The sequence below is a fragment of the Anas platyrhynchos genome, chromosome 3, assembly GCF_047663525.1.
Source record: "Anas platyrhynchos isolate ZD024472 breed Pekin duck chromosome 3, IASCAAS_PekinDuck_T2T, whole genome shotgun sequence".
In the NCBI taxonomy this organism is placed as follows: Eukaryota; Metazoa; Chordata; class Aves; order Anseriformes; family Anatidae; genus Anas; species Anas platyrhynchos.
In genome coordinates, this window is record NC_092589.1 from 73730342 (window position 1) to 73747506 (window position 17165).

At 46.6% G+C, this 17165-nt stretch overlaps 1 protein-coding gene across 1 annotated transcript in view; it reads left to right on the forward strand.

The window, feature by feature from the left end:
• The first annotated feature begins 13275 nt into the window (after positions 1-13275).
• The window catches only part of SEC63 (SEC63 homolog, protein translocation regulator), a 53790-nt gene continuing 49900 nt past the window's right edge, over positions 13276-17165 (forward strand). Inside the window, exon 1 of the mRNA XM_038176249.2 lies at positions 13276-13501. Coding sequence (XP_038032177.1) covers positions 13378-13501 — 124 coding nt within the window. The 5' untranslated portion in view covers positions 13276-13377. The remainder of the gene's footprint in view (positions 13502-17165) is intronic.

The window sequence follows — 17165 nt, forward strand, 5'->3', positions numbered from 1 at the left end:
AGCAGGACCATCTCTAAAGCTGGATCAACTTGCTCAGGACTCACAGCTGTTTGGTTCCCACAATTTTGGGTACTGTTGGGTTCTGCGCCAAGCAGGCTGTGCTTTCAGCTCCCCAACACGCAGGAGTGCAGGGTGAATGCCGCAGCTTGGAGAAACAAATACGAGAACCTGATGTTCCCTGCTGCCAGCCCACTGTGGATAAAGAATACAGGAATACTTTATACTATGGTGTAGCTTTGAAAGGAGTCTGTGGTTTGAAGTGTGGGCTGTGTTTGTTTTTTTATTTATTTTTGTGCATCTCACAAATAGAAGTAGGACTGACCAGGTGGCAGGAGGGCAGGGATGCTTTGCAGGGATTGCAGTGCTTTGCAATCAAATGCAAAGTTGCAGAGTTAACTGCTAATTATTTTTTTTAATTACTTGATGATTTTTGCTGGAAATAAGTTAAATAGTTAAAGGAACCCTGAAATCTTCACCTACTCCCATCTAAGGTGAAAATGTTGGAAAGCTATTTCAAATATTTAATAGCAGAGAGACACTTGCTAGTAGCTCGGTTGAAGTTTTAACTTTTAATACTGAAAATTCCACTCTAGTGCCAGCACAGTAAGTATCATGGATTGCTGCAATTAAGCCAGTGCCTTAAGTTATTCATAATACTCTTTCTGGGCAACATTCCCACCTGCTTAATCTCTGCTATACAAGCGTTTATTAGAACTGACTGTTGAAAACACCAAGCTAAATCAGACACTGAAAAAAAAAATAATAAAAGAAAAATCAATCAATATGATGCCCTAAACTGGTTTAATGTGTCTTTCCTCTTCAATAATCCTGCACGTTACTGATTTATTTGCTGCAATGAACATGCCATTCAACCAAAACAAGATTAGCTGAGAACACCACAGCATCAAGCACAGAGCAACTTTAATGCTGCTTTACATTTCATTGTAATGCTCAGCACTTACAGTGTTGTCTCTTTCTTTCCTCTGTAATAAAGAGTTTGTGTGAGGATCACGAAGGGCTCTGGAGTGTTGTTTTGTTAAAGCATTTGAAGCAATAGCTTTGAGTCTTGAGTTGCAACGCAGCAGCTCCTTCATCCAACCGTAAGTGGAACCAAACTGGTGAGCAGGATTAATGCATGAATTTCTATTCCCTGCAGGATTTTTCCGGGGTTAACCATGAAATAAATGGCTTATGTCAAATTGATCTAGGTTAAGACAGAGAGCACAGCCACTGGCAATCAGAATATTCCTTTGGACTTCATTCAAAAAAAAAAATTTTTTTAGTAGCATTTGGAACAGTAGCAATCTACTGTGCTGCTGGAAATGCACACTGCAGTGAGCAGGCGTCTTGGTTTTATGCAGAGGAGTCCTGGGACTGATGTGGTAAGGACAGATGACTTCCAAAGCAGTCTGTGGAAAGAGTCAGGAAAACATGAATGACAGAAGTATCTTGTACCTGGCCAAGCTATAAAAGCAACACCTGGCTAGGTATAAGGCAAAGTCTGAAGACTGTAAGCTCTCCAGCTTCCAGGTAAAACTCTGTGCACCTGTCTTCCTATTACAGGGGCAATCCTCGACTGAGAGTGTGTAAAGGCAGTGGGTTTAAATTACTTTGTTGTATTTTCATTTTCCCTGTCATGGAAAGAATGCTTTAGACAGTAACATTCCCTTCTTGATGATTAAGAAGCAAGTTGTATTTGTTTGGACATCCATATATTCTCCATAGTTCTAAAAAATAATAATAATAATAATAAAAAAAAAAATTTCCAGGGATGCTGCTTGCAGTGCAATGTTATTTTTCATTTTCTTTGGAAGACTATGATAAGTTGCATGTGTGTACTTCAGCAGCTTTTTGTGTCTTGGAGTCAAGACTTGGAGTTAAGTATTGCAAAAGCATGCTGGACTGGGAGCAATTAGTCAAACAGAGAAATGAGAAAAAGGCCAAAAGCGTGTTTGCACCGTGCTGGAAGAGGTTTTCAAAGGTAGGGTTGTGATTCTGATGCTGGAATGTGCATGTTTCTTTTGGCGAATGCTGCTTTTTTTCCCCTGTTGATCAGAACAGAGAATTGAAATTGATCCGGCAAAGGGAGGGTCAAGAGATTTAAGGCAGCTGTTTCTGGAGGAGGAAATGGGCTCTAAAAGTCTGCAGCCTCACTTTACTTTACATGTCTCCATTGAAGAAATAGTCTGAAGATGCTTTCAGAATGTCTGCCTGGAAGGGGAGTGCTGGGGTGCAAAGAGAGGGCTAGCAAGGTGCTAGCTTCCCATTAATATGGCAGGTTTTCCTGGAAAAACAGAATCTCAAACTGAAAGGGATGGAGCACCCAGAGGGGGGCATGTGTGCTTGGAAGGGAGAATTTCCTCCAGAGCAACTGCTGTAAAGCTGGTCATGGGATGAGTAATAACAGTCATTTATATGAAATAATATACATATTTTTTTCTCAGTTATCAGAGGACACCACAGCACCATTGACTCTCTTGTCCAGGCTGCACAGGTATTTGCCATGATTGCATTTATCAGTGCACCCCTGCGATTTAGCTGCTTTGCACTGCAGCAGACTGCTTCACTAGTACAGAATATGCTTTGTTATCTGTTCCACGGATAAGCAGTATAAAAGGTGTACGTACACACATGAGGGTGTATTTATATATAAAAGAATACGTAAGCTTTACTGTAGCCACTTGTGGGAGTTACTTTAGGTCCGCTCATGAGCTCCCACATGTGTTTTATTTAAAGACCAAGTGGTCTGTGTGGTCTCCTAAATCATGGCAACAGAAGCACTTGGGCTGACCTGCCTGGTGTCCAAACAAATGTCAGGAGAAGGGACAGCGAGAAGGAATGAGGCAGAAACAGCAAGAGTGCTCAAGAGAAAGCAGGATCGAATAGTCCTGGGAAAGCCTCTGCCCTGCCTTGGCTTGTATAACGGGGACTTATACAACACGTAACCCAATCTGACCCTGACCCTGCCAGTGTTCAGGGACTATATTTTTACTGAGATTAAGTTTTATTTCCTTTCTTGGCTTTCAGCTTGCCTTTTGGCTGTCTGGCATGGCCGAGGCTACCTCACCTGTTTGTTCCTATGACACTTGGTGTGTGCCCAGCCACCCCCTGGTGCCCCGCAGCAGTGCTCACCAGGGACGGCCTGGTGATGGCTGCAAACTTGTGCCCCGTTTTCTCACAAACAAATTATCCTGCCTAAAGACAGGTCCTGGGATAGCTGTCCCCACCTCTGTGGCACCATGGAGGAACAGGTAGGAATTCCGAGGGGAAAAATGCTAAATATTTTCCCCATTACTGACTGAGGAGTTCAAACCCAGCCTTTAAAAATGTGCTAAAACCCACTGACCCAGGGTCCTGTGCAGCTGTTAGGGTCAATGCAGTGAGTGTCTGGATGTCCCTAGCTGGTGCTGTAAACCACACCAGCCTCAGCCCCTCTGACCATTTCTCCTGGATTTAAAATCTTCCAGCAACACCTTTCAGGTGTTTTTCTGTGTTCCCAGGTCTTGGTGGCATATCTCCCTGCTCTGAAGTCCATGATCTTCACGGCTTCTTCTGGCTCCATACCACCGATGCGGCAACATTTGCCATCCCAGGATGGTTTCTTCACCCCATGGTTCTCACTCCGTCTTTAATACTTGCTGTCCTGATTCAGGCAGATGGGTGCAGCTCCCTGTGATGCCATCAGATGGGAGCTGGGTTCTCGTGATAATGCAGAAATGACCACGGCAGCCTTCCCAAGGAAGCATTGCTCAACCAGCTGAGAGGGAGAGCAGAGACTCACAATCACTGGGGGTTGAAAGCAAAGAGAAGTCTGTAGCTTTGAAGGGCAAAAGAAGCTGTTGGAGGTGAAAGCAGATTTATGTAGACTATCTCCCAAAATGCTGAGCAAAGACAATCTTGCAGCATAATCATTTTAACAGTTGATATTTTGCAGCATGAGCAGATTGTGGATTTGTACGAGGAAGAATTGTTTAACCCTCACCAACACCCAAATGCTTCAGAAAGAGTTTTCCACCTGAACACGGATTCTCTTCCCAGTCACACATCCAGCAGGAACTCCAAGTTCACAGTCACTGACCATGACAAACACTCAAACTTTGCAGGCTGCCAACCCTGTTCCTTCCTGCCCTTGTAGCACACTGTTCAGTGTTTGAGCTAACTCCTCTGGACCACCTACCACATCTAGAAGGCATCAAAGCTGGGAAAACCTGTGTTTTCTTCTCTAATATGACTCATAATTTATGAATGCTTCAACTCAGGATTTGCATTTTTTGTTGTTGTTATTTTTCTTTTCCCCAGAGGATTATGCTGACTCAGCTGAGAGTGCTGAGTACAGGAACAGTATTGTCCTTAACCTGAGCAAGGCAGTAATTAAACTGCATCTTATCTCGATGGTGTGATGCTATGAAACTCATTTTTTTATTCACACTAGAAACTCATTCCAAGGGGACAATAAGCGTAAGATAACAGGGACAGGTATCTAAGTGACAGGAAAAAAATATATTTATAAATAAATATATATATGTATTTCTTGTTCTGCTAAGTGCATCTTGATTTCAGAGCACATTACCTAGCTGCTGCACTGTGAGTCAGACAATTCATGAAGTGGGTTGCAGAGATTGTCTAATTTACTCACTTCCAGGGTCTGAGGGGGTTGATAAGGGAAAAGAAAAAAAAATGTTAGAGATTGTTAGATCTAAGACTAAGAGATCCCATCTTACTGGTAGGAAAAAAAAAAAAAAAAAAAAAAAAAAAAAGATATATGCTGCTAAAAGGAGATAAAAAGAGCATAAATTCCAGTCAGATGTGCCTCTCGTGAAAAATGACTAATTAAATGACATCGGTAGCTTAAAAATAGACCTTGCTTTAATGGGAAAATATTTTAGAGGTCATTTAAAGAGAAATCAAAACCCAGGAAAGATGAGCAAGTACAACTGCCTGCCTGAGCTTTGTTATTTCTTGGAAGTAAATCTCATTTTGGGGGCAGTTTCAAGAAGAGTGGCAAAGCCCAGCACACGTACAATAGCCACGCTCACGTGAGCAAGCGCTGTGCGGCCTTACAGAAGGCCCGTGGAGGTCAGAAAACAATGAACTGAGCAGTGGATAAATGAACCGAGCAGTGGGGTGAGGAGTACAGGAGGGCAACCCTGAACCCAGCCCATAGGAGCTGCTGCCCTGGGCCAGTGCTGCTCCTGCAGCCTGCCTCCACCCTGCGCTGCCTCATGCTTCGTAAATAATGTTTTTCAGTTCCTGTGGTCCATCCCTGTCATGATTTCATAAACCTTGGCCATTTCTCTTCTGCAGTTGCCCCAAATAGATGTTTCTCAGACCACGTGCCCGAACACCTGCAGGATGAGGTTCGGTTTAAATTTAGTTTACGTGCTGAAAACATGAAAAGGATTAATGCAAAGGGGAAGCGTTTGATCTCTTTGACCAAATAACCATATCAAAAGCTCTTTTCAATGCCTTTTGTTGAAACATATAAAAGTCATGAACTCCCAGGCTTCTCGCCAAATACATCCGAGTCTATGGGCCAGGTTGTTGCCCAGTGTAAGCCAGTGTCACTCTGCTGATCTCCGGGGATATGAAGTGACTTTCACCATGTTTGGACCCAGCCTCCGGGGATTAGCAAGGTGCTTGTACGAGCAGTAATGCTGATCAGCCCACAAAGAAGTGGGACAAACGGGTTTGCAAGCCTGTGAATGCAGCTGAGAGGGAAAGCTAGCTCCTGAAGTAAAATAGATATTATCCCCAAGAGGAACTGACAGATTATCTTTGAGATGATTAACAGGAATAGGATTAAAAGCATTACTTTATTCAAAGCCTCGCTTTGCTCTGAATACTTTGGTGTTGACTTCCTGCTTAGCGCCAGCCGAGGTGGCTCCCCTGTAGAGGAGAAGTTCCCTTTAGCTCTCACTTTGATAGCAGCAAAACTTGATGGCAGAAATTCCTCCCCCTCCTGAGCTGCGCCAGCGGTCTGAAGAGGAAAGAAGAGGTACCTTACCCTATTTTTCCACCCTGTCCTTTACTTCAGAGGTTTTCCAGCTTACTTGGAGGGGTTACTGATGGTTCCTGAGCTGGGAACCATGGGGGAGCCACGGTGCTGAGGAAATCCCTGCCGAAATGGGAGTGGGGAGCAGTGCGTGGGATGCTCCGAGCAGGTGTCCCAGCAGCGCTCCAGCTCCCCACAGCTGCGTGCCCACAGCAGGACAGCCGGCACAGCTCCTGGAGTCCATGGAGCTGGAGAAACTTCTCGTGCCCTGTCTGCAGTTTCTGCCCACGTTTCACGCAAGCCCATGACAGTGGTGCAAGCATCCCTCCTCAGTAGGGTCTCACAAAATTGCAGCCTGGCAGCACGGGATTTGGCCATGGTGCTGGGGAGCCCCGTGCTCCTCTAACACAAGAGGATTTTCTTTCCCCTTGGTACCAAGGAGTTTTATGCTGAACTGACGGCATAAGACTTTCCGGCAGAATAATTTTCCTGGAAGATTAGGAAAGTCAAATATTTCTTAGGATCTCTATCATGTCTGAAATCCCCTTATCCTGCATATGAATTACTTTTTTTTTTTTTTCTTTTCAAACCGACAAATGCATTGATGCTGAACCCGCCGCTTTCCCTCCCAGCTGTTGCTGCTTAGCTGCTCTCCTCTCTACTTAAAAACTTTTTTTTTTTTTTCTTCTTCTTCTTTTTTATTATAGAGAGAGCCCGAGGGAGGTCAGATGGAGCATAAGTGCTCTGCTTTTTTCTTTCATTAGCACAAGTGATGGCTACCCATGGATTTCAAATTTGTTTCAGCTCTTACTGGGAGCTCTTTGCAACCTGAAGCAGGGATTGATTGTCGGTGAAGAGGCTCTGCAATAACAAAGACAGAAGTCATACAGCAAAGGTCTGACATGTGAGCTGTCAGAGGTGATGCCACCAGCAGCTGACCTATCATAAGACCTCCGGGAAAAGCCACCGGGCGCCGTGCTTGGGAGTTTCTAGTGCCCTGCTCCCCGCTAGTTTGTGCTTGGAAACAGATTGACTAACATAATAGAGTGATTTTGTAATCTGTCATAATACCATAAGCTACAGATCCACAGACTTTGACCCCTCGCAGGTATAATGAGCTCCTTTATTCAGCTGCACATGCTCTCTCGATGGGGGAGGAAGGGGGGGGCTTTTTCTAATTATATATCCAAAGCATATGTTTTGCCCAGAAACAAAGCATTATATTCATTAGCAAAATCCTATAAGCTAGGCTCTTTTTATTAGCCAGTTAACTAATTGACAGTTAAGAACGTGTATTAATATCACGGTGTAACCATGCAGTCACTTAAGCTGACAGCTTTATTAAAATCGTAGCATTGCTCCTCTAAGTTGCTGCAGCGGGAGGCTGTAGCACTTGCATCACAAACCTCGGTGTTCGGAAACGTTGGGTGCAAAAAAATAAAAAAAAATCGATATATCATCACGCAGGCTCAGCCTCGTGGCCGTCATCCCCCTTAGTGCTTTGACAGGACCGGCGAGGAGCGCTGAAGGTCCTCAGGTCCTCGCATTGTTCTTTAAAAATCCGCTCAATCAATTTTAAGCAGGTCTCGGGAGCGCGCCGAGCAGATGTCGGTGCGTTTCCCTTCTCCCTCCCTGATTCAGAAAGGGATCTCACTGGAAGAAATGCTCTGCTTGCTCAGCTTCTGCCTTTGGCTTATAGACCATTATCACCCGGCGTCGGAGGTGGAAGATGGAGAATACAGTATGAAAACACACAGCGATGTTTTCACGGGTCTTTATTTCATACACCTTGGCAGAAAACAAGGGGAAAATGTTTGCTGAGCTGGTTGGTGAGATGGCTAGGCAGGATACTGTCCTTGCTGATCCTGGAGTGCTGGCCTAGCCTTTTCCATGGCAAAGACGTGCATGTGTGGCCCTGCCCTCACTAGATCAGGCTAAATCCCGTTGATTTTACTTTTCTTTCTGCCCCCAATGAGCAGAATAGCAACAGGAGATGCTATTTAGGGTGAGCACGTGGATGGGTTGCCCAGGGAGGTGGTGGAGTCACCGTCCCTGGGGGTGTTCAAGGAGAGGTTGGACGTGGTGCTTGGGGACACGGTTTGGTGGGTGACAAACCTTGCGTTGGTGTCCATCAGGCAACAGTGTCAGCAGGAGTTTTGCCTGATCACTGGCAGCATGATTGAGGTTATTGAGAAATAATTGCAATGTCAGGGAAAGCTCTTCTTAACCATTCAAACAACATTTCTTAATGAAAAACAGGCACGGCTGTGGTGTTAGGCTGTGCTAAGCTGCTGTAACTTGGGCCAGGCTTGTGGGGTGGGCTATAATATCACACTTGCTGAGCATTTTCTGAGCAGCAGAGGAGTAAACAATACCTCTAATGCGGAACCAGAGGTAAAATGAATTAGGTGATGATAACCCTTTAAGAAAGAAAAGGTATTTTGTGAGTTTCTGTGCAAAGACCTTTTGAGCTCTAAGCTTCATAATCAGCTTGGAAAATAGTTTAACCCACAGGATCTTTGTGACTTACTTCTGTCTTCCCCAGTTTACAAGGTCAACCATCAAAACAAATGTTGTTTGAAGAGCTCCAAACGTCAGGCGGTAAGGACAATTTATAAATCATTTCCCATTCCTAAAGGCGATGCCACTGCACCGTTTTTAGGCTATGATTAATACCACGGCATAAAATAGTTAATTTAAACAAAAAAATGGGAAACTCGGAGAAAAAAAAAGGGGTGCTTTTCAGATAATTCACTTACTGCGTCTTTGTTGTGCCTATCGTCATAATACCCCTCAGTCCCAGTTGCTGGATTTAGCCACCACGCTTTCTAATTTCCAGAGAGGCAGCAGCAGCACTCCAGCTTTCATCGTGAGTGTTCCCAACAGGAGTGCTCTGTCCTGATGCCTTTGCAGCCCTGCGGCAAAGTCTGCACCTCCGCAAGGGCTGAACCTGGGGGCATGCTCCCCTTGTGAGGCTGGGGAAAGGTAAAGGAAAGGAGGGAGGGGAGAAAAAATAAGAAACAAGAGAAAGACAGGGAGAATAGAAATAGAGGAAGAAGAGAAAGAGGAGTTGGTCTTCACCTAGGGCCTAGAAAGACTGGAGAGAGACCACCCTTGGAGAACCTGCATTTTGGACCTAGGTCTGTGGAAAACCCAATCCCTAATGCACTGCTCAGTGTTCCCATTCCCAGAATTATCCCCAGCACTCTATGGGAAAGAAAAAAGCAGGCCAAAATGCCAGCTGAAATGGTTCCTGATATAACTTGTTCCTTCTTCAGATTTTCTTCTGAGGGTAAGACTCCAGGGAATCACAGCACAAATGTTACAGATGAGCTTACGATGTGCATAAGCTCTTATTTTCCCACTCTTCTGGTTCTTCTGGCACCATACTTTGTTCAGGAGTGTTGTGTGTGTTTTTTCTGCTTGTTGCTGTTGTTCGGTTTGTTTGTTTATTTGTTTTCCTTTTCCCCCTGACATTAATCCCTATAAAACTGAGATATATGTTCCCAGCAACTTGCTCTAGTAACTTCTGTCCTAAATTTGTCATCTCTCAGAAGGAAATGCCCCCAATTTCCTGCCATCTTTAATTACAGATGTGAACTACAGTCAGACGTGAACCACTGAAAGAAGTTCCTCAGCGCACTGCCCATGCAAGCTCCACTTCTCTGTCCTACAGATCTTCTGCCATCACTGCCCTCCGATGCTCCTTCACTGCCTCCACCATCCCCTTGCTATCAGCCTGGCCAAATCCTTGCACCTAGTCAGGAGTGGATCTACAGAAACTTTTGTGGATATCCCTCCAAAATGTTGGGAAGCATGCCAAGGAGAAGGTGTTACATGGCTTTTCTCATCTCTCTTTGGAAACAAATCAGGCATCAGGGACACAAGAATGTGGTAATCCCAACCAAAGGGAGTCACACATTTGTTGGCACCCCCAAAGGAGTTAAAATATGGGACTTTTCTTTCTCATATGGTCGTGTTAGATGTGTTGCACGGCTGAACTCCTCTATGGTACTGAGCAGCTGCTATATTCATTGCCATTGAAATCAACATGCAAATCCAAAGGTGGCAGGTCCACTGTAGTCCCAGGGTGGATCACAGGGCCATTTATTTGAATCTGGCTTCTCTGCCAGAAACAAGTGAAATAGCAGCAATAAAAAATGCTAGCCAGATAAGCAATGGTGTTTGCAGGGCAGTGGATACGGGTGTCCATGCATCCTAGTACATCTAGCTGGAGGCATCTTCCCTCCTGTAGTGTATTTCTCTTCATGAGATCTTTTTTTGTTTCACAGGTGTTTAGGCTGGTCACACACAACCTCTGCTGACTGGAACTAATTGAATTGATCACCTTGTGTCACGAAACATGCACACAGAAAGAATATTTCTAGAACAGCTGGGCCAAACACAAAGGCTCCTGTGTGACATTGCCTGCAGAGTGGAGAAGGATGAGAGACAAGAAGCAGGGGTCTTGCTTGCAATGCTACTGAACATAGCCTGAGGTGGGCCACAGCCACATGCACAGTGCAGAGCCTGCTGCCTGGCTCATGCCTGCAGCTTTTCCACGGCTACAGGTGCTTTTGAAGCTCTTACAAAGAGCTGTTTTGTTAGTAATGTCCATTTCAATGAAATATGTCATGCAAATCTGTTATCTTCTCTCCTTCCCACCTGAACACACTAAGAGCATTCTTCCTTTCTTGGTTTAATGACCCAGATACGGTAGACTTACATAAAGTCACATTGCATTTTGGTGGAAACCGATATACTCGCAAAACTGGCAAATGGAAATCCGTCACCGTCTTATCAGACGCGTTTGGCAATGGCATGAGCTGGAGAGCTCCCCACGGCTGTGTTTGATTGCCATCTGCCGGCCATTGCCCACCTCTGGAAATTTCTGCTCCGGATTCCCTCAGCTGTAGGAAGGCAGTTCGCCACCTCACAGAAGTTGAGGAAGGTCATGACATCTAGGTATGAGTTCCCGCAGCTTTAGGCATCTTTGCTAAATGATCATTTCCATTTCACAGGTTGTAAAATTTTACATTCAGGTTTGAAACTGCCTATTTGTTACACCAGAAATGTTCTAAATTTCACCATTCCTACTTGCTAAAACAGTCCGACTGTCATCGTTGGTGCCTTACTAGATCTGTAGTAGCTGCTGTTCTGTAGAGATTATGGGATTTTGTCAAAGCTCTGTCTTTCTCCTGACCTGGCATGTCCTCTTCTTGATTCACTAAACTGTATGGTCCACTCAAGCTGCTCCTGATAAAAGTGCAGGTGTGCTGCTAACACAAAGGGCAGAAGATTTGTCCAGCTCATATGAAAATGGACGTGTTTTCAGCATGAATATGCATCAGTTGTTGTGCAGTTTCAGATACCAAACTTATAATTTTTCTGCCTTCCCACTACCATTTTTCCTTTCTGTGCCTTCTGTGCCTTCTGTGGCCAACCTTGCCAGTAGTTTGGGTCTCTGTTTCGTGTTTAGGAATGAAGGTAGGACTGAAGGTAGGATGCTTTTTTGTAACTTTCCTTTGATAAAAGCCCCAACCTGCACGCTTGGTAGAGACAATCAGCAGCTGACGATCTTCCATGACGCTGGAAACAACATCAGAGGATATGCAAAAGAGATGCTGGTGGCTGTGAAACCACCGCGTGAATGAACATGCACATAACACCATCCCCACAGGTCAATGGCTACCAAGCTGTTTGCACCTGAAGGAAAAATCAGACGGATGAGTGTGCTGGGAGGTGCAGGAGGCAGCCCCCGTGCCGCTGGGATAATGGCAATAAACCACTGTGCCCCTGTGGAAGGGCCCACCACGACTGTGAGTAGGTGGCAGGGGTGTGTAAGGCAAGAATGCACTTCTGTGACTTGACACAATGGGTGTTAAAAGTACTCTGAGAGCATCAGGGGAAGATCAAATTCTTTTAGTTTAGAAATAGCTACATGTATGTACCAGCGAGTTCCCAAAGTGTTGCTTCTGCCTCCAATAGACTCAGCTGCACTTGAAATGCAAACGGTTGGGGTTATTGACAGGCTGTCAGCGGGAAAAGCAACACTAATTCTCCTTTCCCCTTGGAAGTAAGGGATATTACTGTTCATGGGGAAATTGGGTACATAAGGAACAACACTCAAACAGATTGCTAGGGTCTATGCTAAAACGGCCTCTGCTCACTGCTGTTTAGGGTCTGGGTGACAAATCTCCTAACCAGGGAGCCCAGAGCTGGACAGCAGCCTCATCTGGCTCCTGTGGTGGGCATTGACCAAAGATGTGCTGTGGGGCACTTACACACGCTGTTCCCTGTGTGGATTGTATGGTGTCTAGGTAAGATTACCTCAGCTCACCCCCCACCTTGGAGCACCCACAAACCGTCCCCATCCAACAGGTTAATTCTGTAAAACGTGTAGGAACCTAACTGCCTTTGAGAGCTCTACCCCTTTATCTGAAGAAAGTGAATGCAGTGGCAGAAGGAGCATTTCCCCTGCTTATAAAATCAGGCTAAGGTTCTTATTGACTTATTTATTTTTTATACCGTATGGAAATGTTTCACTGTCTCACTGGGAAATTTAGGGCTAGAAATGTTCACAGGGAGGTGTGTGCTTTATGTACTCAGCCCAGGGAGGTGGTGGAGTCACCATCCCTGGAGGTCTTTAAAAGACGTTTAGATGTAGAGCTTAGGGATATGGTTTAGTGGGGACTGTTAGCGTTAGGTCAGAGGTTGGACTCGATGATCTTGAGGTCTCTTCCAACCTAGAAATTCTGTGATTCTGTGATTCTGTGATTTTGTTATCGTCTGAAACAGCTATTGCAAGCGCTGTGTCTGCTGCAGGAAGTGCTCAGCGAGAGGCCACACACACAGCCACAGACATCGCAAGAAATATTTTATTCAGCCTATGAACACTGCGAGGCTCTGGCAGGGAACGTCGACTGGGACGCCCCCAGCCCTCCCTGACGGGGCGCGGCCGCCATCTTGCGGCGAGAGGGAGAGAGCGCGCGCGGGGGGGGGGAGGGAGGGGGCGTGGCCACCGGCGGGAGGGGGCGTGGCCAGGAGCGGGGCGGGCGGCGGAAGGCGAGGGGCGAGGCCGCGGCTGGCGGCGAATCACGGCCGGGGCGAGCGCGGCGCGGTGACGTCACAATGGCTATGGCGGCTGCGCAGTGACACGTCTCCTTGCGGCGGGAGGAGAGGGAGAGGAGAGAGCGGCGGGGAGCGCGCGCGCGCACGCGGCGCGTGCCCGGCGCCGTCGGCGGGAGCGCGCGCGGCGCGGCGCGTGCCCGGCGCTGCCCCCCCCCTCCCCTCAGCGGCGAGGCGGTTGAGGGCGAGGCCGGGCCGGGCCTGGTGGCGGCGGCGGCGGCGGCGTTGTCGCTGCCGCCGTCGTCGTCGTCGTTATTATGGCGGGGCAGCAGTTCCAGTACGACGACAGCGGCAACACCTTCTTCTACTTCCTCACCAGCTTCGTGGGGCTCATCGTCATCCCCGCCACCTACTACCTGTGGCCCCGCGACCAGCACGCCGGTGAGGGGCTGAGGGGGGGGCTCTGTGAGGCGTTAACCCCGCTGCTGGGCTCTGAGGGGGGGGTGGGCCCTGTATCCCGCTCTCCTGGTTGTTTTTATTTATTTATTTATTTATTTTTTCCACCGTTGTGTTTTAAAAGGCTCCCGCAGCTTGGGTTCAGGCGGCTTTTAGGCACAAAGGGAGCGCCCAACAAAGAGATCCCCTTCCATTGCTTCCTAGGAAGGGGTGTGTAGGAAAAATGAACCCCAAAAGTAATGTGGTTTGGGTGCTGGCTCGTTGCTGGTGCCCTGCCCCCTGGTTGGGCACCTGTTGGGGAGCCAGCCCTGTGTGTGGGAAAACAAGGCTTCCTTGCCTTGATTTGTGCTGAAAACCAGCTGCTGCCAGATGCTGGAGGCGTTTTGTGGCCTTTCGGTTGCTCCTGAGGAGCAGGAGATCGAAGGTCTGCTTCTGGATCTGCTCCCCCAAATGCAATACTTCTGTTTAATTATCGTCCTGGTGAAGGGCAGGAGGTAATGGGACGGAAAACCATCTCTCTTTGGTGATGGTGTGCTTGCTCCATGGTTTTTAGCAGCTGCTGCTGCTGGGGAGAGCTGCTTGGACGTAGCGGAGGTGCTGCACAGAGTGGCACTGCCAGTGGTGACACTACTGCTGGCTCCTCTGCTTCAGGGGACAGGCAGCAGCACCGGCATCCATAGAAATGTTTCCAGGCACATGAACTCTTTCCTAGCATTGTGTTTGATCCCCATATATAAGGTTATCCCTACAAAATCCCAGAAAATGGGAACATAAACTTGGAATATGGCTTTGCACCCAATTTCTAGCTAAGTCTGCTGTTAAATCTGACTTGTTTTCTCCCCTCTGGCCAGTGTTGTCTTGCATGTGCATGGAGAGCCGACCGCACATCCTCCTGCAGTTAGCCCTGGCTCCTTGCGAAGCTGTAGCGGAACTCTCTGAAAACACAAGATAAATTTCTTGTTGGTACAGAAATGAGTCAACTAAGTGAAAATCACCAGCCGTGGTAACGAGTGGAAACGAAGGAATGATTTCTGTCTCGTAATTGTCTTAATGGGCTTTAAGATGTGAGCACGGTCCAATTTTTAGCGTATGGCTTCATCCTGTGCCTACGCTCTCCTGCAACAGTTGCGTTTTGTTCCGCGTGGCTCTTTCTGCACAGAAAGTTGGTGTTGTGCAAGATCCCGTCTGGGGCTCCTGGGGCCCTCTCCTGCTTTGTTGGGTTGGTCTCGGTGCGTGTGTACAGCTCGCGTGCCAGATTCCCAGCAAAATCCCCTGAAAAGGCTTTGCACAGCTCTGTGTGTGTTCAGCCACACCTGTTGCAGCACTGGAAGGGGATACCAGGAATAAATTAAAAGCTTAAGATGGTGCAAAATGTTGGTTGTTTAGCTGTGATTCCTTGTTTCCAGAATAACACACAAAACCAAAACACGTGTAATTTGGAAGCGAAGAGATCCCACCGGGGTGAACTTTGAAGGAAATCACACAGCTGGCCTCCTCACTTCCAGACCTTTTTGCAAAAAAATGTGCCTTAAACACAAAGTAGGTTTCTTTTGGGGGTAAAAACTAAGTAAGATGTGCTTCGGCTGCTGATGGGCGTTTGATTTGTGGAAGCAAATCAGAGCTGGGGAGAAGTAAGAGTAAAATGTTTGTGGTGTGGAGATCAAGCCTTCAGTGCCCGCTGTTTCATCCCACAGATGCACTGCCGTGGATTGCTGCTGAGTGATTCCCAGCTGGCTCCAGGTGATGGTTAGCAGCACAAGGCTGGGAACTGCTGATATCCCCCAGCATCTTCGTGTTTGCTCAGTGCTGTGGTTTTGTAGTAAATGCTGACAGAGTAAATGAAAGGGAGGGGGGGAGAAAAATCAAATGCTTTTTTGCCCTAGTGAAGGCTGGAAAGTAGGAGTATATTATCTCTATTGCCTCATCGTGTAGAGAAAACTCAAAATATGTTACCTAATCACAAATTTACAGTAGGACAGTGGTTTTTGGCAAGCTGTTAAGATTCTGATCTTTGTTCTTTTTGGAGTAAACTTCTGAAATGTTGTTTCGGTGCTCCCCTCTTGAAGAAGAGCATGACTTCTTGTGTCTCTCACAGACCGAGTAGAACTTGACGTGCTTTGATTTCATAGTTTTCTGTGCCTGTTTTATCAAGGCACTGCAGGAGTCCGTCTGAAGTATTGCTGCAGCCTGCAGTCGGGATCAATATTTCTTTTTTTTTTTTTTTTTTTTGAGGGGGAGAAGGGGAGGGTTGTTGCTGTCCTTTGGCCGGCACAGAATGCACAACCCCATAACTTCATTACCTCGGCTTTGATAAACCAAACAAGCAGGTAATTGACTTTGTAAAGCATATTTGTCCCGATGACTTTATCTTCCCGGTGTTCATTGTGAAGCTAATCAGGCTGCTGTAAAAGGTTAATTGTTTGGCTTTGCAGCTTGGGCTCTAGTTTCCTAACGGCAGGGTAACTTCAGGGGAGCGCTGCTCTGACAGCAGACAACTTGTGCTTCTCCCAGTGTGCCAAGCAGAGCACCTGACCGCTGTGCTGGAAGAAACTCCATTGAGCTGAAGCTGATTTTTGACTTTTCCCCACCTTGCATTACTTTTTATGAGTATTGGCTTCTGGCTGGGTTGGTTCATGGATATCTGTGCTGGCACGGGGTGGGGATGGTGCAGCTAAAAGCCTGGGCGGGCACCACGGATGATTTTGGGGATGGTGCTGGCTGGCTTCAGGAGACAGCAGCACTGCTGTGATGTTTAGCTTTGACTCATATCTTTAAAACAAATACATGTGTATGTTTGAAAACACCCAGCTCGTGCTTTTTGTGGATTACCTCTGTTTTGGGTAAATATTGGTATAGCTTTAGCATAATTACTGTGAGTAAAACTGTTGCAAGGACTGTTCTTGACTTGGAACCAAATCTGCTGTTGCTAAAAAGTTATTCTGGTCCAAATTCACTTCTTAACTGAGGAGATATTTTCTGAGATGAGCGTTTTAAAGTTGTTTTTCAAAAGTTTCATCTTGAGGGCTGAGGAAATGATGTTTATTCAGAGCAGTTAGGGACAGATCAGTGCCTTCCAGAGCATCTGCGTGTTGCTGGAATTGCTTTGAATTGGTTTAATTGTAAGGTGGCGTGGATCTAGCAGCAGCAGCAGCCAGGAAGGAAATGGAGAGCGAGAGGTGAGTGAATGTAGTCGGATAATGCGTCAGTTGTTGCACAATGCCGACGTGTTTGCTGAACTTGGTGTGCTGCTTGGCTTACACCTGCGCTGCTGAATCGAGGCAGGCAATTACGAAACCCTGCTGAAACAGGTGGGGGTCAGTTGCGATGCATTTTGTGGTTCCTAAACTACACGTACCTGGGAAGGCTCGTCATTCTGTCCATTTTTTGAGCTGAGTTAGGTATGCATTAAAGAAATTATCCTGCTGTAGAGCACCGGTTATTCATAAAGTGTTACAAAGCTGCTGGGAAGAATAAAGGTCCCTATCCTGAGCCTCTAAGTAAAGGACAAAGTAAAGAGAGAGAGATCTTTGTAGGCAGTACTTGGTACAAGTGTTCAAAGCCTTGAGTGAAAGTCCTGATAAAGTCCTCCCATGCAGGTTTACTGTGTGTGGAACTTATCTGCATGCCTTCCCACTGTGCTGCTTATTCC